General features: G+C 40.6%; 1 protein-coding gene across 1 annotated transcript in view; it reads left to right on the top strand.

Annotated features, from left to right (window-relative positions):
- Positions 1-1,067: 1,067 nt before the first annotated feature.
- The window catches only part of AHR (aryl hydrocarbon receptor), a gene marked incomplete at its 3' end in the record, with an annotated part of 63,912 nt that continues 39,190 nt past the window's right edge, over positions 1,068-25,789 (top strand). Inside the window, exons 1-2 of the mRNA XM_084280060.1 lie at positions 1,068-1,180; positions 9,277-9,464. Coding sequence (XP_084136186.1) covers positions 1,125-1,180; positions 9,277-9,464 — 244 coding nt within the window. The 5' untranslated portion in view covers positions 1,068-1,124. The remainder of the gene's footprint in view (positions 1,181-9,276; positions 9,465-25,789) is intronic.

Here is a 25,789-nt window from a genome sequence, read left to right as displayed (position 1 = left end):
GTCTCGGCCGAGCCTGGCGCCTTCCCGCCCCTGCCCAGGGCTCTCCCCCCGCCCCGCTTTTAGGCGGTCGCGCGTTGTTTCTGTTTTCGCTGCGAGGCGATCTGCGGCTGACGGTTTCAGCCTGGGGGAGGCGGGAAGGAGGCGAGGTGGCAGGTCCGGGGGCGACAGGCACAGCCCCACCGTGCCGCCGAGGCAGTGTCATTTTCCCTTCACAACCGAGCGCTGCGATTATTCCCCTCCCCGGGTTAGTTTTTGCTATTAGGGCTACGCGGGCGCTTGGAGTTGACCGTCCTTCTCACTTGTCGCTGGAGCACCCCGCGCACCCCTCCCCGGCCACCACAGGCTTGGGTGCCTTCCCTCTCCGACCCCACCCCGGACCCTCTCCATGCGGTCACCCCGGCGGGCGTCCCCTCCGCTGCCGCGCCGGTCCTCCCTCTCCTCGCGTGACCTTCCCAACATGGCGGCACAGCCGCTCCCTCCGCCCCGCCGCCGCGAGGGGCCTCCTCGGCGAGGGGGCGGCGGCGGCTGTCAGCCGGGCGGGGCGGGACCCGGCCGGGGGGAGCGCGGTGGCGGCGGGAGGAGCGGGCGCGGGGCTGGGCTGGGCCGGGCCGGGCGGGGCGGGGCGGCGGGACCCGGCCCGGCGCCGCGCACACTGACAGGCGCTCGGCCAGCAGACGGCGGCCGCGCCGGGGTGTAGAGGCTGCCGTACACCCTCCCGCCGCTGCAGAGGGAGCCGGCTGAGAAACAGCGTCGCCTCGGCGGAGAGACGCGGGGCGAGCGGCGCTGGAAAGCCCCGGCCGCCCCCACACCTGTGCCCTCCGGGGGCGGCGAGTGGGTGTAGCCGCCGCCGATCACCTGGGATCCCCGCCCCGTAGCGCCTCCGCCTCCCGTCCTCGTCCGGCCAGGGAAAGCGCCGCTGTTGCGAGCGAGCGAGGGAGTGAGCTCCAGGCGGCCGCGGACAGCAGGGCCGGGGCCCGCGGGCGAAGCGAGGCGAGGCGAGGCGAGGCGAGAGCTGCGGCGCCGGTGCGGCTCGTTCCTTCCCGGCAGCCCGGGCGAGTCGGGCAGGAGGGCGGCGGCCCCCGGCCGGCGGAGCCTGCGGCGCGGGGCGCTGGAGTCGCGGCAGGATGAACCCCAATGTCACCTACGCCAGTCGCAAGCGGCGGAAACCTGTGCAGAAAATGTAAGCGGCCCCCGCGGGGCGGGAGGGGAGAGAGGCAGGCAGGGAGAGACCGGCTTCTCGGCGGCTCGCCGTCCTGCCGCGCACCGCGCCGTGGAGGCCCGGCGGGGGTGGCCGGGGGTGTAGGGGTGCCCGGGAGAGGTGGCGCCTGGAGGTGCCGGCGGCGTTTTTGTTGGTTTTAGGGTTTTCCCCCCTCCCTTTTCTCTTTCTTCTTTAAGAAAAATGAAAGGGGAATGCCGGGGCGCGGAGGGTCGTGCTGGTGGAAGGAGGGAGCGGTGCCGGCAGCGCGGCGCAGCCGGCTGACCTAGATTGGGAGGTGTCTGAGGTGACGGCTCCGGAGGGGTGGCTGCGCTCGCCCCACCGGAGCGGGTCCCGCTGGTGGGTGCCGCGCCGTCCCGGGCGGGCCCCGAGCGATGGCTGCCGCGCTTCTCCCGCCCCGCGCCCGGGCCGCACCGCTCCGCACCACTGCGCGGCTGCCGGGTGCTCAGGTGTCTCTGCGGGCAGCCTCTCCCGGCTCCGACGACTCCCACTGTTTAAAGCTATTTTTAACTTATCTAGAAGGGCTGAACCAGCTTTAACCCTCCGGTATTACATTAGATGTCTCTATTTGTTCAGCACCAAACAAACCCGGGTGCTGCAGACCGGTTAAAAGAGGCCAAACCCCCTCGCCCCCCCCTCCAACAACAACCCAGCCGAAACCCCTCTGGTTGTACGGTGGGATTTTGTTTATTGACTTCTCTTTTTTTTGAAATCCTGGGAATAACTTAGTACTTGAGTAACTTCATGTCGTGCACCTGCTGTGGGTTGGAGTCCTAGGCTACACATGCTCTGCCCAAAGACTGGTCCCATGAGAGTGATTCCTCAGGCTGGAGGAGATGCTTAAACTGCACTTTCAACTAAAAGTCAAAAGTCCTGAAAAGTAGCAAAGCTGAACTACTGACCTGCAAGAAAAACAAGCTAACCGTAAAGCTCAAAAAAATCCTGATCTGTTTCTGCGGGGTACTTCTGTAAATGTAAAAAAGCTCCTGTCAAGAGTACAAAAGCATTAAAGGAGAGAATGACAAATGTTTCATGAAATCCTATTGTGAATGATACGATTTTAGATTTATAGCGGATAATTGTCTTGGGGGAGGGGACATTAGTTTGAGTGCTTGTTTCCTTACGGTTGAAGTTGTTGGAATGAATGCATGTACATAACTGGGTTTTCACCCTACAAATTACCACAGGAAGTCTAAACATGGATTTTTTTTTTAATTCCCTTGCTAGAAGATGCATTCATTATGAAAATAAGTCTGCTACTTTGACTATTAATTTTCAAAAACAAATGTACATGTGAATGAAGTTCACAGTGTAGACCTGGATTTTTAAGAATGAAATGAATGGGGTTTTGTGAAGAAGTAAGAGTGCTTTGGTGGTACTTGCAGGTTCTTTGTTGCTTCTTAAGGTCTGGTGGTGAAAGGACTGGGTGCTCTGCCTTGCTGGTAAGATCACTTCATGTCTGGCTTACTAGCAAATTCTAGTTAGTCTTGATCAGGATGCGAAACTTTCTCTTTTACGTTAGTGTTGTATCTCTGTAAGTAAACCTTTTCCATGTATCTCCCTCTTATGCACATTGGCCAAGCTTCTCTGGTCAATTGAAGCCTTTTTCATTATTAATGAAAGTCTATTGAGGGACTTTGTCCTCTAGGACCAAAGGGAGAAGTAGATGTTTCTTCTTAAAATAAAAGTTTTCTATGAAAAGAGTTTGTTCACCCATAAATTGAAGTGGAGGCAGATTATTAACCTACCTTTCTTGGGTTACCAGAAATTACTGTTATGCAAGACAAATTTGTCTCATACATAACGCCTGTGTGTTTCTTTTCTCCTCTAATCGGCTATGCTCTTGGGTTGCTTCTGTTAGACCAACCTTACTGAACATTGCTAGTGGGTCAGAGAACTCTGATTTCTCACATAACTAATTACAGGCCATACCTTTAGGCAAGAGAGGCAATAATCTCTTGTAACTGATTGGGGGAGGGAAGGAAGATGGACTTGCTGCTGGCTAATAAAGGATTTAAACTGTATGAACAGTTCCTACATTGCGGTTCTTGTCCTGTAGTTTGATGCTACTGTGATTTTAATCTGTTTGGAGTTGATATTTTTCTCCTCCCAGTAGACTTCACAGCTCTTACAGAAAGCAGGTGATCCGTGTGGTTTCTGGGAGTAGTACCCTTTTATAGGAGAGACTGAAGGCTCTTTCTTTAGATAGTTCTAATGCTTCATTTGCCACATAAGTAACTCTGAACTGAGCTTCATAATTGGTAACCTGTGGCAATAGACAACTAGTTTGTAGTAGTAGAAGAAACTATTCATACAGTGCCCTGGTTGCCATGGAAAAAAAAACGAAGTAGAAAAACCACTTCTTGCTTCAGGTGCGAATAACTCATTAAAGCCACGGTGGTAACTCAAAACCAGACGAAGAAACTTCCCCCCTGCAACTCCCCGTTTTTATTATGAACCACGAAAAGGGCTGAATTTGAGAGGGAATCTTGGGCTGCTGCCTGACAGCGCTGAGGGGTGAAAGGCGCTCGTTCCAGTCAGCCGGGAGTTACATTATCACAGCTGAAAGAGAAATAGTCATGGGGGAACTTAATAGACAACCGTTCCTGCAGTTCATCTTCTTACTCTGCCTGAAAAAAACCCCAAACCCCAAGCCCGAAAAGCGCCTGCCCCTGAGCCATGTGCGCAGCAGTGGCGTGTAGTGCTACAGCAGTCGCTTTCCTACAGCCTCTCGCTTCCCTCCCTGGCTGACGCCTGGTGGCTGCGCGGCCCCTGGTGGCGGCGCGTTCGCGCGCTCCCGGCCGGGGCCTGGGCACCGGGGCCGGGCCCCGCTGCTGTTTGGCTTCTCTTCTGTTGAGCCTTGAACTCCTTTTCTTTAGCGACTGCCTGAAATGCTGAATCAATGTACTAGTGTTATAGTAGGAAGGGTAACGTGCAGGTTTTATGGCTTACTGGAGGTATAGTCCTCACTTCATGTTAGCACCCTGTATAAACGTAGCTCCACCGTATAGTTTTTGCCTACTAGCTCCGATTTGCCTGGTTTTGTTTGGTGTTGAGATAGTAACTGTTTTGTGTACCTGTGTGAATCTTACAGGCACGGAACAGGGTGAGGAGATCTAAATGTTTCATGTTACGTAGGCACAGAAAGTGTAATGGCATGTTTCGTTAGCAGACTAAATAAGAAATGATGTTTTTTTTTTTCCCCTGTGTTAGCTTAATTGTATTATATTAAATAATCCAGAGAAATGCTTGGCTAGTTTTAAGTCTGAATCGACAGAGTAATTTTAGAAAGCAGTGCAGAGATATTTTAATTTAAAAAATTAAACTGTTTATGTATTCTTTCAAGGCAAACAAACAAGAAGTGCCAGAACAAGGTTTCAAAATGGAAGTTCATCAGAAAAGAAAAATAATCATTAAGAGAGTCCTTTGTGTAAAGCAGTATCTGCTACAAACAGCAGTTTGTACCGGACTGCTACTTAAAATTCACTGGTTTTAAGGTTTGGGTGTTGTTGGTTTTTCGTCGGTGCTTCTTGTAAAAATGTACTTTTTAGAGAGAGAATCTGCAGCAGGTGGGGATAGATAAATTGGCCAGCAGATAGGAATGTTCCTCCTTCCCCCCCCCCCCCCCCTTTCGAATAGCCTTGGCTTGTCATTTAAACAGTGACAAAAACATTAAAACTGAGTGTGCAGTTTTGATTCTTTGTTGGTTTTCTGGCTTTGTCACTCTGGGGGAGTCCTTCACACACCAGAGCAAGCTGAGCAAGCTAAAACTCTGTTTAATACTGGAGTACCAACAGTTGCTTAGCTGGAGATGAGTAGCATACCACTGATTGATGTTTTTTAGTAAAAAAAAGTATCCATTCAGCGGCCTAAATATTTGCTGCTTTTGTTGCCTGCTGAAGGAGCCTTTGGAAAGGGTTTCTTACCCATTCAAGATAGGCTGACAACAACTTTTGATCCAACAGGTTGATAATCTGTGTCATACCTGTTGCTTCCAAAGGATCATCAGCTGAATTTTCAGTAATTGTGAATTTGGTGTGGGAAATAAGAGTAAATGCTTAGCAGTATTTTTCAGTTGCTAAAGTAAATAGAGAATTTTGGAGGATGTCACCTGTTGTAATAGTTGCTTAGTATATACCTGATGCATGTAATATACCTGACCTACGCTGAATTAAATAGATGTAAGAATAACATGTTAATGCATGAACTGTTAAACATGAGATGAGAAATACGTGTAGCTGAAATGAGTAAATTCATTAGCTAGGTAACATGTGTGTTATTTCTTATGTCTTTTTTCCTAAAGGAATAAATCAATTCTGATGAACTATTAAGAAGGATTTTTTTTTTAACAGAGTTACTTTTTTAACACCTCGCTGTATCTTTAGTGCTGGTTTTATGTATTGTTTTATTTCCTGACTTTGTCACACTTCAGTCTCATTAATAAGCTGTGATGCTTTTCAGTGATTGGGTGTTGGGCTTTTTCATTCTCTTCAAAGTTTTTTGTTCTCATATTTTGAACAAAATAAATTTGTGCTTTTTTTTTAGTTTTCTCGAAGAGCTGCTTCAGTTTGCCTTTAAAAATACCGATTAGCATATCAATATTAAAACTTATTTTGGCCTTCTGATAATAATTGACTTGGGTACTTGTGAACTTTCTTTTTAATAATTTAGTGTTAGCCTTTAGAGAAGGCACACATGGTAAGCATGTGTAGTGCAAGCTTCTGATTAAGTAGCCTGTAGCAGACCTGTGAAAATAGTAGTCCGCTAATGTTATGATGGGAAATCCTTTAGAATTGTTAAAACAAGAATTAGGAGTACTTGCTTGTTTTGCAGCTGTTGGATGATAAGGATTTTAGTTCAGTTTAGAGGCACTGACTCTGTAGAGACCTCTGGCCTCTGATTAAGGAATTCATATTTCCTGTGAATGGTAAAAGATCAAGAGCTGAAATATCAGCCTAAAACCCATCGCCTCCTGTAGTCTTTTTTTTTTTTTTAAACAAAACACATGCATGGATTTAATCTTGACATAGCACGTAATTTTCCTTGAAGATCATTTTCTGCAAAGCAGCTAGGGCTGTCTTTAGCATTAAGGGTTTACATAAGTGGATGGAAAATGGGTTAGCTTGCTACTTACGCCCCTGGCGTTTCCACCCTTATTCCCTTTGTCACTGAAGGATCCATTTTTGCATAATGGGTTTTAATTGGGTGAGAATGAGGAAAATTAGGGAAAAACAATGTTTGATTTGGAGGGAGAAAAGATGCTAACTTAATCTTCAGAAATGTTGTATGCTACACTTAAAACTAGTTCAAAGCATAAGGATTTTGTGAGAGAGAGAAATCATTAGAAAGTAAAGCAACGCCAATTAGACCTAACTATCAACTTGACAGGACCTGCACAGTTGCATATAATTTCAGCTATCTTGTCATACTGCTTATAGGAGTTTTAAGCAAAGTGGAGGACAGTTGCGAAAATAGGAAAGTCTGGTGTTTGATGCTGATTTACTTGGAAAAGATTGTTTTGAATTATTTCCACGGGGACCTATATTTTCTGAAGTGGGTCTGCCTGACTTGATAGTAGTGAGCTGTTAACTGATTTTTACAACTGTTATCTGCTTGAAGTTTGGAATTTACTATCCTGTCTCTATGTTTATGACAGTTCAGTACATTAAAAAAACTTTGAATGTTACTGGTAGAGTTTGGTGCTTTTGAATTTTGTTAGGTTTATATTTAAATTGTGTAAACCATATGGCTTGTACCAACCATTAATGTTCTGCTAGAATAAGAGAATGTGATGGAAGCTTTACTAATTTATTTTAAATTTGCTGTTGAGTTGCATATGTGGTAAGCTGCAGGTCTCAAAGTTGGGTCTTGTGACCAAAGCATACATCTAACCAAATAGCTTGTCATCCATTTCCGTTGATGATGAACCTTTTTGTGAGTTGTTTGTTTGGGTGGCTTTTTGTTTTGGTGGTTTTTTTTTTTTTTGAGAGGATTTTGAAATTGTTTCATCTATCCAGTTTTCTAATGTTTTTAGCATAAAGCTCTACTAAAACCATGCCCTAGACAATCTTTACCCTGCAGCAAACTTATCTTTATCCATCCAGGGAGTAAGTAGTTGCTGGTGGTATAATATACTTTTGTGTGTTAATGCTTTGTATCATGACATCTTCAAATCTCCAGGCTTCACATCAGGAGCATGCCTCCTTTCATGTGCTGAAGGGCAGCTGTAGTGCTAGGGAACAGCCAGCCAGGCAGAAGTGCAAGTTTTTCACCCTTGATAATTGATCAAGGGTGATCAATTGATAAAAAGAAGAGCTTGAATTTAAACTAGCAAGAAGTGTAATTGTAATGTAAAGTAGAAACAAGCCGAAAATAGGACCGTTCACTCTATCACTACTTATTTGACTGCAAATACAAGATGAAATTATTTTTCAGTATGGTTTAATTTCAGCAGTGGCAAAAATAACTATTGGAACTTTTGCAATTTCTCATCATAAAATTGATGTAAGGATGGAGCTTGGAAGCAGACTAAATGGAATACTGGAGAAATGTACTGCTGAAAGTCTTTATGCTCAGTATTTTTGCAAGTGATTTATCTTGTAGATTCAACATTACTATGAGGAGAGCACAAATTAATAACTGATGCAGATCTCAAGTAGAACTGCAGTACAGGAAAAATGAGACTGAATCACTGTTTAATTAGAAAACTGTGTAATAAATATAATAAAGTCTGCCATGACTTGTGCAGATAAATTATTTGGTTTCAGTATAGGCTTGTAATGACTAATTACAATTCAAATGAGTAGGGATTTAAACCTGTTCCTAGACTTCTGTGTATGTGGGAGGGTGTGACTGTCCAAGTATCTGGAACTGGAGCTGTGGTGGTTTGGCCTTGGCTGGAAGCCAGATGCCCACCAATGTTGCTCTATCACTCCCCTTTTCACCTGGATAAGGGAGAAAATATGTATTGAGAAGTTTAGGAGTTGAGATAAGGACAAGGAGAGACCATTCTGGCATTACTGTCATGGACAAACCAGACTCAACACAGAATAAAAAACCCATCTAATGTATTGTGCGTGCACACACTCTGAAACCAGAGTGGGATAATGAGAAGTAAAACCAGATCTTAAAATACCTCCCCTCACCTCTCCCTTTTTCGTGGACTCACCTTTATTTATGATTTCTCTCCCTTTCACACACCAGTGTCATGGGGAGACTGGTATGGGAGTTTCATTGAGTTCCTCATAAGGTGTTTTCCTTCTTAGCAGGGGAGGGTGGGCATTCCTCACGCTTCTTGCTGCTCCAGCATAGGGTCATGTCCACGGGAGAGAGTCCTCCATGAACTTCTCCAATGCGAGTCCTTTCCCACAGGGCTTCAGCTCTTTACCAGCTGCCCCAGTATGGGTCACTGCTGTGGGGTGCAGTCATAAATCATAGAATGTCTCTCAGGCCCAGACTGCTCCAGCCTGGACCTCCACGGAGTCAGAGGTGACTTAAGGGATGAACTCAGTGTTTGCTACAAAGATTTTACCTGCTGATTGAGCTGTATCTCTTGTTTTCTTGTGCGGTTTTGGATGTCTTGTTGTCTAGCAAGTTAAAAAAAAAATTGTGGTATTCAATTGATAATAGCCTGTTCCAAACACTGACAAAAATTAAAAGCACTCGTGAAAAATTTTAATTGAAGAAGTGTGTTGTCAAATGCATTTGTACACTAATGTTACAAGAAGGTATTGGATTATTTTAATACAAACATTTGGAAGAATTCGAGTGACATTTGACTTAAAGTATAGGAAGTATTTTATAAAAAATGCTGAATCTCCAAGGTTTCAAATGTTCAATGTATGTTTAAATAGCTCTGCTATTGTAGCTCTGCTTCATTTAACTGTGTGTGTTGGAGGGGGGCTAAACCATCTTAGATTATTTTATTTTGCCCCAAGGGGAAACAAGTCACTTGAGAGAAACATTTTTCATGTTCAATTAAAATTAGGTTTGCCAATATTTACTTCCACTTTGGGAAGGAACTTAACATTTATATTGTGTTTGGGTTGTTTCTGCCACAGAGTAAAACCATCCCCAGCTGAAGGAGTCAAGTCCAATCCATCCAAGAGACACAGGGACCGCTTGAATGCTGAGCTGGACCGCTTGGCCAGCCTTCTGCCTTTCCCTCAAGATGTCATCGCCAAATTGGATAAGCTGTCTGTGCTTCGGCTGAGCGTCAGTTACCTGAGAGCCAAAAGCTTTTTTGACGGTAAGGGTTGGAAATATATTTGAGTTCTGGCTGCTTGTAAAATTCTGTTCATACTGTATGCTGATTTCAGCTGTTTAAGTAATTAAAACTGTTAATTTATCTGTATTTTAATGGAACATCCAGTTGTGTGGGTACATATGATGTAACTGTATAAAGTAAGTTTTCCAGCTTCTTCAAAACGTAAAGGAACTACTTATATTACACTTAAATCACCAGTCTTTCAAAGCTTTGCATTTGAAAGTCATATTGCCGTTAATGAGTTCTCCAGTCCTTTTCCTGAGACTTTCAGAGATACTGAAGAGACTTCTTTTTTCCCCCACTCAGAATCATTCATAGAAACATGTCATGTTAGTTCCCATGAGCGGTATGTTTTGCTTAATGATGCATCAAAAATATATTTTTTTTGATACAAAATGATTGTTAGTGCCCCTTCCTATGGCTTATTGAAAAGGTGACTTCTAAAAAAATAGAGGCAAAGTCTTTCCTGTGTTCATGCCTTGATTAATGAAGGGCATGAGGCAGCTAAGGTTCTCCAGCTGTATGGGCAGGTTTTCTCTGGCACTGGCAAGGGTAATGCAGCAGTGTTTGGAACCATGTGTTCTCTTACACCATCTCAGAACTAGCTGAGGAGTCCTACCCCTCTCCTTTACTACCCAGCTTGTTCTGTAGGGTGAAATGTGATGTCTGACTTCGTGCCAGTTTCTTCTAAAGCAAAAATAGTCTGGTCCTTTTCATTGCTGGAATAATGCCAGGGAGCTTGTATTTAAATAACTGTCCTTTTTAAAATAAGTCAGTAAAGTTTTATAGTATTATACTGAAGATGGAATTATATTGATCAGCTGTAGCTAAGGAATCTTGCTTGCAGTGGAGTTGATTGATATTAAATTGCAAATTAGGGTTTTTTTACTAAGGTTTCTAAACATAAAAAGCTTCTGTCCTCAGCCTCTTGATAGTGACTCCATACCGTGGATGAAAGGACTGAAGAAACCTAACAGCCCAAGATAGTTCTACTTTTTCCTGCAGGAATACAGAACATTTATTTTCATTTATTCTGTCTAGTAATTTCAATTTAGTAATGCTTATAAATTTATATCCTGAGTTTTATTGCTTGAAGAGTATATGCAAGGGTCCTGATTTCTGTGCTTGTTCAGGACAATTCTTAGTATGGAATCTACTCAAGGCTACAGTTGGTCAAATATTCTTGCAGTGTTTTTTCAAATGAAAATATTTGCTTCAGTGAAATGAAAGAGGTCTCTTGGCTTCATGAGATGTTGTCTCAAGTTGACTGTCTTAAAACAAGTGATTTACCTTGCCTGTACTATCTTGGTGAACTGAAAAGGAAGATCTAGTCTCAATGAAACACGGGCTTTAAAAAAAAAAAAGTCTTCCGAAACAAATACAAGATTGCACATTTTTTGCCTTACTTAGGATGGAGTGATAGCAGCAAATCTCAATTTTTCATGTAACGGAAGTGCTTGATTTTTCTTTCTTCTACCCTCTGATAATCTGCACTTGAAGGTCCTGGAATAAAGGGGTTTTAAGACCATGATTTCTGTATAGGAGAAGAATTCATAGCTTTAGCCGTAAAGAGACAGCCAGATTCACTTCACACCAAAATTTACATTCGTTGCTTCTTTCTAATATGAACTGTGGGATTACAAAGCAGCTTAGTCATTATCATCTATCTGAAGTTGCTTAAAGGCTAACATCAGTGGCTACAATGAAGATAAACAAGAGTAACCAATCTGTGACTATGACAGACCCAGTATTGAAAATTATATCTTATACTGTTTTAATGTACTCAAATAACATGGAATCTATTTCAGTTGAAACTTACCCTCTAAAGGACGAAATTAGTGCTTTGAAGTACAAAATTAACAAAAAATTCCCTGAAAACCCCTGGTTTAGAGTTTCACAAGGCGCCTATGCAGTGCTTCTCCTAACTGCTTTTTTTAAGGCAGTTTTTTGGTAGTTAAATATATGCGTGAAGCCCTACAGAATAAATCTGACAGATGCAGGAGTGAGCACTGATTGTCACCTTGAGTGCCTAGACTGAGCCAGCAGGTCCACTTTATTAACGCAGCGTGCTGAAGCAAAGGGAAACGCTGAATGAATAACAGGATGCAAATGGGGGGTGTGTAAATTCCTGCGGAAAGTAAAATATAAACGCGTAATCATATGATCTTGCTTGAGAGGAAACCCAAGGTTTTGCTGTAACAATAGATATTTTTTCAAAGAAAACACTTGCATTTTTCCAAGTTTAAATAATCCAGAGTGAATGTCTGTTTTCTGACGGCGGAAGTCTGGGGGGGGCAGGGGGGAAAATGAGTTGTGAAAGACGTCTCAAGAAGTTACATAAATTTGAATAAATGTACCTCACTTGTTTTTTTGTTTGTACTTTTTAAAAGCTAAGTGTGTGTGTGTATATATATATATATATATAAACAAATTTCCAAAACTAAAAAAATCAACAAACAAAAAAGCATCTTCCCTGTCTACAGACATTAAGATGGTGCAGGATTGTCTCCAGAGCTAAAGACAGATGAGTTTTTTCCATAGGGTCAACTGAAACCTGGTAGACTTCTGCAGGCTCACCATATTTCAGGTTGTAGGGAATAGGTATCCTGTTTATTCCTATTCCTATTCCACAACCTCAGAGCATCTTTCTTCTGTTGGTAACTGTACTCTGTTAAGCAGTTGCTTTTGATTATCGTTGTTTGTTAGTGAAGCTGTTGTGTTGCTAAGTGATCCTTCTGTATCACTACCCTGCAGATACACTAGTCCTGCGTGCTCAGGTTAGTCTCAAGTCCACGCAGTATCAGGCAGCTTCCTGTATCCCTGTGTCGAGTGCTCTAGCATGGTTTTATATGAACAAAGTTGACCTTGTAGTCAAGAAGGAAGTTTCAGTAGTGGCTTAATGTCTCGAGTCTGTTTCTTTATAAAGTCAAAGTTCTTGCATGGTGACTCAAAGCTAACAAGTGATTTAAGGTGGTGTCGCTTCTCAGCTGTGTGGTGCTACCTCCCTATAGTGAAGTGGATTAGCAGTCCTCAAAGTCAAGCAGGTTAGCTTAAATCGCTGCTGGAGTATTTATTTTGTGTGTGTAAGATACTTGCTGAAAGTGGTTTATGACAAGCTTTTTATTTTTTTAAAAGACTAGGATAAACCAGGCAGGTGTCTGCTGGCAGTTAGTAAAGAAAGACTTTATATGTTGTCCTGGTATTATTTCACTCTGTTTTGATGCAAAGTGCCCATGCATGTGTGCATTCAGCAGTGAAAAATGTAAAGTGGAATATGGGACAACAGCTCTTTGTGTGGGTGCAGGCTATTGTGAGTTCAGCATCTGGAGCACAACTGGACAACCATTTAGGCATAGGCTGTGTTTTCCGTGCTTACTAGAGGAAAAAGCCCTTCTGCCTCTAGCTTTCGTTCTTATATGATGAATTGATAATAATTTAAATACTTCACTGCAGTAAGGAAGGACATTTATAATGAATCCTCTCAGGGTTTTGGTGAAAAAGTTAGATTGAAGGGGTAGAAGTAGAGATTGTATGGTTGATCACCTTTCTAGTGTTAGGGGGATGATTTTTCTTTTTAAAGGTACACTGAGAATTAAGGAGAGGCTTGCAGAATCTAAAATGAGGTAGCTGTCCTATGTGTGTATCGATACATTAAAACCAGAATTTAACATGTTGCTTATTAATTATCCTTTCATCCATTTCACTAAGAATTCCTGTGGTTTAAAGTATGTGGTTTTTTCTCCTTTTGCTTATTGGACAGTATTCTGCAATTACAGAAGAAAGTTTCTGCTTAAAATTAGTTTAGAATTGATTTCTTATGTTGCTGTATGCAAGTGATTCTGGCAAGCAAAGCAATAACAAAATAATTAAGAATTTTTTCCAGTAAGTTTGCATTGCCTAATTTTACTTTGTAATATAATTAACACACATTCCTTGGCATAACATAGCTTAAATCTGTAATGCACCCATTGTCATCACATAGAATATATTCTTTGATATAATGTATTTTTGCTGTGATGCCCACTGTTCTGTCGTGCTGTGTACTGGAGAGAACAGACTGCATGTGGCTTCTGCTCGGGAGACTGTAGCTTAAGATAAGATGTACAGATGGGAAAGGCAGGCAGAGTGGGAGACAATGTATTTGTCGTGTCACATTGAGAAGGGCTGCAACACCTATATCTAGCAGATACAGATAGCCTTTCTGCCAAGTGTTAGGTGGTGGTCTGAAACACAGACTTTGAAAGTACAAACCAACTGATTAAAACTCAGCACATTAAGGCCATGATAATGCAGCAGATCTGGCCTGACCTGGTTTGATTTCAGACTGTTACTATATTTACCTGCGTTGTTTGTCTAATGCGGTTTTCCTTGTGTTTTTTGAATGTGAGATTTCCTTTCATGTGCCTCCTTTGCCTGCTTCTCCTGTATACATAGACTCATCCTGACTCCTACGTCAGGAAAAGCCAAAGCCCTCCAGAATAGAGCAGTGGAGTCAGGCTGCACTTAGTACTTTCCAGTGTTTATGTTGATGCTGTATAGGAATTTACTGTTGCCAGCAGCTTTTGGTGGGCTTGACTGTTCTTATTTGATTCATGACTCTCTTTTGAGCCACTTAGAAAACACCCAATGTTTGAGAGAGGTTGGATGTGGGTTTTTTTGTAGAATGCCATTTGATTTTGATGTGAAGGAGGTAAATGAAGAGTCTTAGGGATTGTTACATCAGATATATCATCCTGTTAAAATACTATTCAAATTGGAACTTGCTTGGTTTCCAGCCTTGAAAGTTATGTCGTTCTCTGTGTAATTAGTTTTTCTATATTTGGTATTTCTCCCACACACATGAATTATTTTCATATTTTTGAATGAGCTGCTTTGAATCTTATCTTCTTAGAGGCAAAAAAAAAAGTAATTGAAAAAAACCCCAAACAAACCAACTATATTTCCTTTTGTACTGTCTTTCCCCTGGCCCCAGTCCAAAATTATGACAAAATGTGACCCGTGGAATTGTATAGCTATTTCAGTATCAGACTGTTGTACTGCTGGAGCTGTTTCCTTACACATGGTTGTTCTCACTGCTGTACTTTCCCCCTCTCCCCCTCAGAAAAAATTTCCTACCTGCCCCCAGTCCTCTGACATTCATAATGAGTATTTGTGGCTGTCTGCTACAGGAGGCTATTTTAGCCTGTATTTTACATAACAGAACATAAGTAGGGATTTAGGCTTTACAATCCTAAATTCTGATCCTGAAAAATGATTTAGAGCCGTGTAGCTGTGTCATCACCTTAAACATTTTATTTTTAGGACTGCTGTGTCAGTAGGCATGTCATGCTATGCAGCCAGCTCTATACCCCTATGGACTGATAAAACTGGCATTTAACATACCCCAAGCTGAACATCTAAAATATAAAATTCTACTTATATCACCAAATAAGAGCTTAGTATGTCAACATCTTTGTAGGATAAAGAGGAGAAACTGGGTACAAATACTGATTGTTAATGTATTTTTTTCTTCTCCTGTTGCACTGTAGCATTTTAGTGGTTAATGCTAATCATTTTTAGAACTCCCTTGGCAAGGAAGAAGAACAAAAGGCTATGTCTTCTTCTCTGCCCTATATTTATTGTTTAATCAAGAGTATATGGGAAGTCAGTGTAGAAGCCTCTTACCTTCCAAAAAGCTGTTGTAAAAATTTTTTAAAGCCCTGTTCTAGTATGTAGAGCATTTGTCTTTTCTCCACAGTCCTTGTTAATAGGGAGATTAGTCCTGGACTTTCCTCTCATTTGCAAGATCAGAGTCTAAAATACAAAGTATCCCATGTTAACCATATGTGTTCTGGAGAGTGACATTGTTAAGGTCAGTATGACATTCAAATGCAGAATGAGTAGCGCGATAAAAGCCTGGCTTCAAGTACTGCTGCTTCTCTGACACTGTGTATTCCAAATCTTGTAATCTTTGTTAAGGTTTATATTACTATATTGTAGAGCCTAAAGATAATGAGATTTGGAGCTGTTTAATTTGTTACACAAACCACAGTGTCTGCTGATCCCTCCTCTAAAGGCAGTTTGAGGGGGGAAGTATAATTAGAGGTAGCACCATGCTCTCTCAAGGTTTGTCTTCCACCAGCTTTTTGAGTCATCCATCTGAATTGGTGCAAGTACAGTTTGCTTGACTACGACCTTAAAAATATGCCCTGGTAGCTTAAGGCTTCAATGTGAATACACTTGAAAAATGTGCACAAATAATCTGTTCATCCTGGAATCGCTTTTAATTCTGTGTGCGCCCTTATGACTCGACAGTTTTCCTCCTCTGTGTGCTTGTTGATCGGAGAAATGCCCCAGCTTTTCCTGCGTGACTTTATCTGTGTTCTGATAAGGAAATAGGGCTTGCTTGTGTGATTGATCTCTGTAGATGTTTACAGTTCTACTGAGTTACAACACTGTATTTTTCCTGAGTAAACAAAAACTTTAGTTCTGTTAAAGTGGTTTCTGCCCCATACATGCTTTGATAGAGCACTAACTAGTTAAAGGAGGATTGTTTTGTGAATTGTTTCGGAAACCTAGCAGGATACTTAGAAGTTAATTCTAGTTATGAGAGCTCTATTGTTGTAATAGATTCACTTATTTCTTTTTAAGATAATCTGAAAAGGCAAAAAATAACTCATTTCAAAAGTACTTTTCAGAGTTTCAGGTGATGTGCTGATAAATTTTTCCTGGAAAGAGCCTCCCAGGTGTTACTGCACCTCAGTGCAGTAATGGACTCTAACAAGGCATTACATTAATGATAAAACTTCCTGTAGTTATTCTAGAAACTTAAATGAAAGTAACTGTAAGAACCAGAATAGTTATATGAAACGGCCTTAAGAAAATGTAGATTTGTTGTTTGCCAGCTGTGGACGTTAAAGGGGACGCACAAATAAGAATTAGTCGCCTTCAGTGATGCATGCAAAACTCTGTTTTTAATTGAAGAAGAGATGCTCATTTTTTTCCACTGAATAATTGCCTCTTGAAATTCAACCCATGTGCCTTTTGAATCGCTTTGTACTGCGCACTTTATGCGTGGCATAATATAACATCTAATAAACTGAAAGACATACATGCTTGGCCCCTCAAGACAAATTCTAACTGATTGCATAAAGTAGGAATCTACTGGATCAAGTCCATGGCCTAGTTGGTCAAACGATTTGATGCTCCCATCAGACTCTGCTGTCAAGTCTTCAGTGGCACAATTCCTGTGGGCCAGCACGAGACACTAGCTTTTCATGCTGAAGTACTCATTTTTGTGATTTTTTTTTTTTTTCTTGGTGTCTACATCAGCATTACAAACTGCAGGATAATGTCTTTCCTTTACTGATTTTTCAATGTGACACACAAAAATTTCATATGTTTGGAGGAAATGATAAGGATAGCCCTCAGTCTCCTCCTTGCTTATACCATTTGTTGTCCTTTTACCAGACAATGATAAGACACGCATCTAGAACAATCAGTCTTTCCTTCTTGTGTCTCTCCCAACTGCTCTTAATTTTGCTTTGATACCATTATGTTCTGTGTGGTGCTTTATGTGGTATCTTACCGGAGACCAGGGTGTTGACTTAATAACATTAGAGGATGTTGGAATGCATCTGGATACATACAGCATGCTGATATTGAAGGCTTTTGTTAATATTCTTTCTTGACCTATTTAATAGTTTGTGGACAGGTGGAGCCTAATATATATAATTTTACATTTTGTAGCTGATCCTTTAGAAGGATAATAATGCAAATATGAATTCATGGTCAGTATGTTGATCAGGTGGCATAAATGCTAATGGACTTCACCTAGGGATGTGGAAGGAAAAAAGTGGCCCCTCTTCATGTACCCCACCAGTGTTTGAAGTTAGAACACAAGGCTTCTGCTCCCCTCCAGGAAAGGTTTGAGCCCTGTGACCGTAAGAGTTTTTAGGAGTCCATCAGCCTGCGTATTTCTGAGCTGTCCTCCTTACTTCTGCATGTCTCATGCCATGTTAACTGACTGCAGGCTCTCTGCTGAAATGTTTGCAATTACTGACCTTTGGTGGTAGGAACATCAGCTGCCCTGAATCTCTCAGTGTTGTAACATGGATGTAATGCTCTGAAATGGCTGCTGCCTTGGTTAAGTGAAGTAATTCTTTCTCAGCTTTCACCCTGTGAGAATCCTGGTCTTACTCGTCTGTAGACTATAGGCAAATCGCACCTGACAAACCTGACGGCCTTTTGTGAACGGTGCCTGGTTTTGTGGACAATGGGAGAGCAATAGTTTTTTTCTCTTGACTTTGACAAGGTCTTCAATTTTGACTCTCATTTACCTGTCACCAAGCTGGTGATTTAAGGTGTCTCCAGAGTACCTCTCCAGTTCTGTCCCTAGTTATCCATTCTTCTTACCCTGTGTGTACCACAATTGACATCTGACTGTGGTGACCTCCACAACCTGTGAAATGCAAGGGTGAATAGCTCCTGCAAGGGACAAAGAAAGATTAGTTTTTTCAGACTGAAGACATGCATGGTATGTCCGTAGACCTTGACACTGAAATAACCAGTGAAATAGCCCTATCCAAAGTGGACAGTGTTGGGCTGGAAAGGAGGCAACTCTCCAATAGCTCACTTGACTCCCTTGCCACGCGTCACTCATTGCAGAAAGTCTTAAATTGCTGAAAATTTTGAGTTTGCATAAAAAGACAACTTCATCTCTTGTCGGCATGTATGCTTTTCCCTCAATTTGAATAAGAGATTTCTGTTACGGTGTACATAGTAATGCCCTTATTACTATGGACTTGAATGGTATTGTAAAGAAACCTTCCCAACCCACCACCGTGCCCCTTTAATGTAGTAGTGGCAAAACTCAATGTCTGGTTTTACTGGTAGAATAATTAAACTTTCCTATTTCGTACATGGAATGTAATTTACAGTTTCCTTTTTTTCAGTTAAAGTCACAGAGAAATTCCCCAGGCAAGAATTCTGTGAAGTTGCTATTGAGCAATCAGTTGGGTGAAGCCAAAGTTGTTTCAGTAGGAAGAATACCCAAACAACCAATTTGAGTTAATCATTGAGTATCAGGTCCAAGTTTGAGTGAGGCAAATTCCTCAGTGAAACTGATTAGTAAGAAATTGTGAACCATAAAGGGAATTTAAAAATCACTTTAGATTCTTAGGCTTTATAAGAAAAACGACTACTGATGTATGAAACTGAGAGAACAGTTATTTTGATAAGACACTTTTTAGCAAAGAGTTTAACCATTTGTTTCGGAATTAGTGATTTAATATAAAAAAAAAAACCTGTAGTATTAAAAGTCACTTTTCTACTTGGCATTAATCTTTTCTACAAATCAAAAGCAAAACAATTGGATGATGATTTCTAAAAAAAAAAATCATGTCTGATAAGATTTAAGCATATAAACCTTCTGCATTGTTGTAACATAGCAAAATGAAGTTGCAGGAAAAGAAAACTTTTAGGAGCTAAATTTTAAAAAAAAAGCCAAAAATGTACATATAGGCTCAACTTCTCGTAGCTCTTACTCTACATGTAAGTAAATCACTTTCCTTTTTGATTTTTCACCTCAAAAAGTTGAGCAGGCATTTTTTTAATCTGCTTTTTGTGACTAAAGCAGTATCATGTTAGCAGGCCTGGTGGTAAGTTAGAATTTGTAAGCATGCACCTCTTGCTGACTTTTCTCTATAGACACAAGGAAGATGTACCCAGAGAAGTAGTAGAATGAGAAGTACCTCAGAAGGAACACGGGTGTGCCAGGATATGGTTTTGGTGATTCAGCAGGTGACTGTCATCTCTGTGACACTTACGGAACAAGAGTTGGTTGCCTCTAAGTCTTGAAACCACAAGCTGTATACGGTTTGGTATGTGGTTGCTAAGCTTCAAAGCCCAAGTGAGAGTTGACAAATTTGAACAACTGCATGTTTCCTGAGATTGACTTTTATGTTTTAAAGTAAATGGTAAAGGCAAACATAAATCTACATTCCCTCTGTGTATTTTAAAAAATTAAAAAGATCCTGAACTAAAATTCTGGCATCAAGTGACTAGCAACTGCCTAGCTGTAAAAGCACTGACCACTTATTTCTGTTCTGCAGCATTATAACCAATGTCACGTACAGTCTGTATTCAGCATTTTTTGCTCAACTCCAGGTCTACTTTAAACTTAGGAGAACTAGCACTGATGTATTAGAAATTCCCAGACAGCATATAGATACCTTTGGCTAAAGACATAATAGTTTTTCTGATCCTACACTTCATGGTTCTGTAACCTTCTGCCTACTTCTTGCTCTGAGAAATTAAAGGCTGCTTGTCTTTGAACTCCCATCTAAACATCACTCTGTCTCCCTTTTACTTTCTCCCATTCTGGGAGACCAATGGGGTTGTGTAGAACAGTCATTTTAGGCTCTAAGGTTTCTACACTTTTTTTTTTTTTTTTTCTCCTCCTGCCCTAGTTCAGGACCATTGGCTCCTAATGCCTCCCACACACGTAAAACAACTTTGAAGTGTCTTGCATAGCACAGTTTAGGAACATCTGCTTTAGGTAGGGCAAGTGTTTGTGTGAACAAAGACTTTCTTCCAAATGCAGTGACTGAACTCTGATTTTTGGAGGCAGGCACATGTTGACTTAGTGTGGTGTTTCTGGAGTGATTAATTAGCATGCTGTGAACTAAGTTCAGCATCACTCAGTCACTTAAGGAAAAAAAATACACAACTTGGCTGTTGGTTTTCCCTTCTACTTAAGAAAACATAGCAGTATGCTAAGTACCACTTTGTGGCAACTGAATATATGTCCCCCATTTTAGGGAGACTGCTGCATAAACACTTCACATTCCACACTTAATAATGCTGTTAGTCTTTCTTTAAAAAGTAACACTAAAAGGATAGAACGTTAAAACTGATTTCAGCTGTTCTGTGTTAACAGAGTTTGAGTTGGTTTTAATCTGTGGTGTGAGCAGTTTGTTGGTGTATAGGGTTTTTTCAGATCTTTAGCAGGAGATTTTTTTAATTTATCTTAATGGTTTTAAGAGCATCCTATGAAAGTTGAGGAAAATCTCATACGCAGTCTGGTTAAACTTCAAATTCTTGGATTATGTGAATATTTTAAAACACATTTATATGCCTTTAAGGTACGGCTGGTAGGCAAATCTATTAAAATCTAATGTCTTCTTTCTGTAAATTACTTCTAAAACCAGTAAGTGTGTTACTTCAAGGTTGTCGTAATTTCAGTCATGTTTGAGAATGCCATAGCTCCTTATTGCTTTTAAAAGAAACGCTGACTGTCAGTGGGGTGTGCTACTGTATGGAAAAGAATTCCGCAACTTACGTTTTATGAAGCTTTTGCTCTAAGCATGAAACAGGTGTTTTTATATAAACCAATAGGGTTGATTAACATTATCTGTCATCTAACTAACTTCTAAACTATCCCTCTTCTGATGTCTCACATGGAGGACTAAAATATAATACAAGGTTTGAAAACTGAATTAATTCTACAGATGTGTGTGTGTGTGGAACATTCATTACTCTTGGTCATACTTTTTTCTGTAGTTGCTAATACAACTTTACTGTTTGGTAGCAGTATATTAGATGGTTGCAGATGTGACTTTAGGAGCAGCATTTAGCCAAAAGTCTGTACATTTGTCAGGATGGGAGAAGAGAGACGGTAAGAGCTCAGGCGTTAAACTGCTGGTGCTCACACTGGTTTTCCATTTTAGTGGGTCTAGCACCAGAATATTTATTTCAGATGTGAAATTTCTAATACCTCAAAAGTCAAGACATCGCTGTCAAGAAATTTTTGAGGATAAACTCTGGATGTTATGAGATCAGTATATTTGAGGTGAATTAGGAAAAAATTAGCGGAACATCGTCAACAGGCTTTCCAATTGCTTTTACACTGATTGGTATATTTTAAAAATGTTGTAAAACACGCACTTAAATATTTAAGTCACTTCAGGATTCAAGAACAAAATAGACATTTACTTAAACCATATTAGAAGGTCACTAGGCAGCTTCAGTTTATGTTAAGTTATGGGGCTTTTGTTTGGGTTTTTTTTTAACTTTTGCATTAGTGATACAGAAGTAAACATTGAATGAGAAAGTATTTTTCAAAGTAGCTAATTGCCTGGACTTTTGAGCACTTTGTGCAAGGTGGTTTCCTTTTCAGACACAACTTCTGCTTGCTTAATTGAGAGTGCTAGCAGTGGTGGGAACAGGCTTAACAAAAATCCCTATCTTGTTTTGCTGTACAGGCCAAGTAAAGGTTAACTTCTGTAAACAATAAAAGTCCTTGATTGTAAAGAAAAAAAATATTTGTGAGAGCAGGGCTGTGTGTGCAAGCAGATCATCCTTCACCAAATGGATCTGAGCTACCTGCTCATAAAATGTGATTTAGGGTTTATTCAGAATAAAGTTGGGCAAAAAATTTCAAGAGGTGATGAATACACAAGATGAATCAGTTGTTGTATTTTTTACCTCTTAAGTAAATGCTTTTCAAGTAAAATATAGACTATAAAAAGAAAATGAATTGAAGCCAATGCTGGATAAAAGCAGAGGAAACCTCTAAAAAATCTTTAGAAAGCTTGGTAGAGAATTAAATAAGACAGACACCTGGTAAAAGAGAGAGGAAAGCTATAAAATCTCTGTATACAAAGGAGAAGTTTAAAAGCCTCGTTAGACTAACAAAGAATAAGATTTTACGTTAAGCAATAAGGAAGCCTTGAAAAAGATGGAGTGATGGAATATCGTAATAACTTTACAAGTTATATAGGACAAAAGAATTCAAGCAGATTTGGATTGCTAATAATGTAGTGATCTTATAACTTAAGAGAAGAAAACATTATAGATACTAATGACGGACTAGGAAGTGCCTGAGCAGGCAAGCTTTCAAAAATAATTTGACATTAGGCTATACCTGCTCTGTGTGCAAGAACACTGGAAGACTTGTACAAGTTTGTGGTTTTTTTTTTCTTCTAGGATTTAAGTCCATCTAAATTAGACCAAAATAGAACAATGTGAAAACCTTTGCACAAAATGGGGAAACATGGCTGTGTTTGAGAGGGACCTTAGTGTTTCTATTCTGTGCTTCCCAACTTCTAGTTACTTTGCTGTTATTTTATGTCACCTACAACATCCATTTCAGTCTGTGTCGTTCTAGTGCAGAGGCACGATGTTTCTGATGTTACCATTTACTTTACGTTTCTGTTCTTCAGTTTGAGTTGCAGTGCTTGTGTTGTGAAATGCATCTCATCATGGGAAAAGCGTGGCTCAGACGAGTTGCTGTATCTATATTGGAAGACGTGGTTTTGGAAAAGCTATTGGATTTTATAGACACTGTCTCTCTCCATTAACAGTCAGAATGAAAACTGTCTGAAGTTCAAGAGTGAGGACAGATCATCTTATGTCTTCCTGTGTTTTCGTCTGAGGTCTTACCTGACTCTTAGTCACTAACCAGGTGATAAACAGCTAAGACTCTCCTTCATTTTCAGTCTTTCACCTAATTTTCACAGTTTAAGCTCTTAAACATCTTCTCCCATAAAACCCATATGCAAAGTACTTCATAATCTCTTGGAGAGGGCTTGACTGATTAAGGAAGATAGATGGAAATGAACAGGGAGGGAAGGCAGTATCAGGCGGAAGGGGCAGATTCAAATGACGTGTTATTAGATGGCTGTAACTGTTTGGAAACACTTCTGCTTTAAGACTTTCTCAGAAAAAAAATTACCTTTGTGGAATCTTTCAGTGCTGTTCAAAGTTGTGTGCTGCTTGAAACTTCATAGGATCTTATCTGTATGAAATCGTGCAGGAAAAGATCTGCCTGTCTTCTGGTTTGGTAATGCCCCAAAAGCCTACAGTTGCTCCCTTTTGTAAAAGGGTCACATTCCTTTCAGGATGAAAATAAAACATGGGAATTTAGACTGTGTATAAATATTTTCATACTTGAGGTAGCTCTCAAGTATTCTGAAGATTCTTTGGCTGCATTAGCCAACCCCATACCCACAGCCATATTAAAGTGAATGTCAAATTAGAGCCATATTAAATTAAAAGGAAGGTACCAGAGACTCTTGGAGGAATTGTTTTATTTTTTCCTCTCTTTTAGCAAGCTACAGCAGAGAGAATGCAGCTATATTTCAGACATTTTCAGGGTTTTCTAACTCAAGGTTTCACGATGGCACTATCTGCACAGTTGTGTGATTCTTTGACATCCTTACAGGGTTCTATGATTTTTCCCTGGTAGGAAATCCTGTTTTTTATATAAGTGTTTACTAACTGTATATGTTGTGATTAGAATCTCCTTTCTATTTACCTTCTCAGATGGAAGAACTCAGTAGGTGCTATTAGAACCCTTCTTAGCATCAAGAATTTGAACTCCATGTTTGAGAAACCTTAAAAGTGCAAATCATGCAATTAAATACTGATAGGCATACTTCAGAGCTTTAATAGGTAGAATACACAGTCAAGATTATTGGTTTCAATTTTACCACTGTGATGGGACACAGGAGGATTTCCTCTCCCATAATTAGAAACTTAATGCTTAACAGAGGGTGTAGCTCATATGGCAGGATCTGTGAAATGTCTGGGGAATCATTTCTGTATTTTAACAGCTTTGTATTTCAACCACCCTGACATCTGTTGGAAAAGTAGCATGGCAAGCTGTAGGCAATCCAAGAGACTCCTGGAGTGCCTTGAGGACAACTTCCTGAGACAGGAAATGGACAGCCCTACTCGAGGGGAAGCGATATTGGACCTGGTGGTCACCAATGTGAGTGAGCTCTTCAGGGATGTCAAGACTGGAGGCAGCGTGGGCTGCAGTGATCACCCTCTGGTTTCCTGTCCTAAGGCATATGAACCAAATGAGAAGTGTAGTCAGGACCCCGAATTTCAGGAAAGCTGACTTCCAGCTCTTCAAGGAGTTAGTCATTCGGACCCCTGGGAAGTGGCCCTCAAGGGGCTGGACTTAATGACCTCTAAAGGTCTCTTCCAGTCTTACGCATTCTATGTTTCTATATTTTTGTTTGCAGTCTTACTGTCGAAAACCCAGAGCACTAAAGCACTTCACTACATGCTACTTTTGGTCAAAAATCAACCTAGGAAAAAAAAACAAATCCTTATTTTGAGATAATTACTCTGTTAAGATAAGTATTAAGGCCAGAAACAAAACTCTTCTCTCAAGACATTGATAGTAGCCTTAACTGATTTATGTTTAAATTATAGTTGTGTAATTTCTGGTAACTCAAAAGTTAATCTCAATGTGGTAAATTTTTAGCTGCTGAAGTAAGTTAGAATATAACATTGCTACAGTGTCATCTTTTCTATGTACTTCTCTGAAAGGAATTGTTGCTGCCTCCTTTCTGAATGCAATAAAGGACTACATGTTTCTCATACTGAATTTAAAGATGAATTGTCACCCCAGTTAAAGGCTTTGTGTAAGGAAGTTGCATGCAAAAGATAAATGGAGCTGAGAGAAGAGTCGGTCATAATTTTATTAAAGGTTGATTATTTTTGTATTTATATGCCATGCAACAATGAAAGTTGGAATCAGCTGCGAAACCCAAATTTTATTGTTAGTTTTACGAGCAGGATGAATTTTTTTTATAGTAAAAGATTTTGCTATAAGTGGCTTTCGGGGCACAGGTTGGGTGTCAAGTGTTTAGTCACTTGAATTTCTTCTGTAAAGCTGGTGGCTGTGTAGGCATAGTCAGTGTCATACAGCTAAATGTTGTGAATGAAACACATTTTTTTGGTGCTAGGGTATAAGGATGGAAATGCCAATTAAAACATAAAAGCAGAAAGTTGTAAATTGCTACAGTGTTAACTAGACTAAATATCTGTAGTTCCTTTCTTAAAAATATATTACTGAACTCCATCTAGCTTATTTGTAATTGACCCTTACACTATGCTAGTTACTCTTGAGGAGAAAGGCAAGTATGGGTACCTTTGTCTTCTGTGCATGAAAAGCTGGAAAGCAAATCTGATTCTATAGACGCTTCTTTTTTATTATCCTCTTGTGTTTCTAAAGCTAGGGGTAGGCTAGGAAAGTTCATAGTAATAAGATAATTTTTTGTCTGCCCAAGAAAGCCAGGCTGTCCTGCAGAAGGAATACCTGGCGGTTTCATCTGTGTCATGTGAGACTGAACAAGACCATCGTGGAGGTTCTCTATATGGTTTGAGCAAAATGGACTGTGTCCATCCTACCTGCTATTTTAACTTAACTTTGTACAGATTTCCAGCAGCTTTGCACAGCCTAGTTGTTTTAATTGTATATGTTTGGGTCAGAGAGTTGAGAGCTGTTTATGGAATGTTAGCATTTTTAGGGA

Source organism: Gallinula chloropus (genome assembly GCF_964237585.1).
Source record: "Gallinula chloropus genome assembly, chromosome: 2".
In the NCBI taxonomy this organism is placed as follows: domain Eukaryota; kingdom Metazoa; phylum Chordata; class Aves; order Gruiformes; family Rallidae; genus Gallinula; species Gallinula chloropus.
The sequence above is the reverse complement of the archived record's forward strand: the minus strand, read 5'-3'. Positions and strand labels throughout refer to the sequence as shown.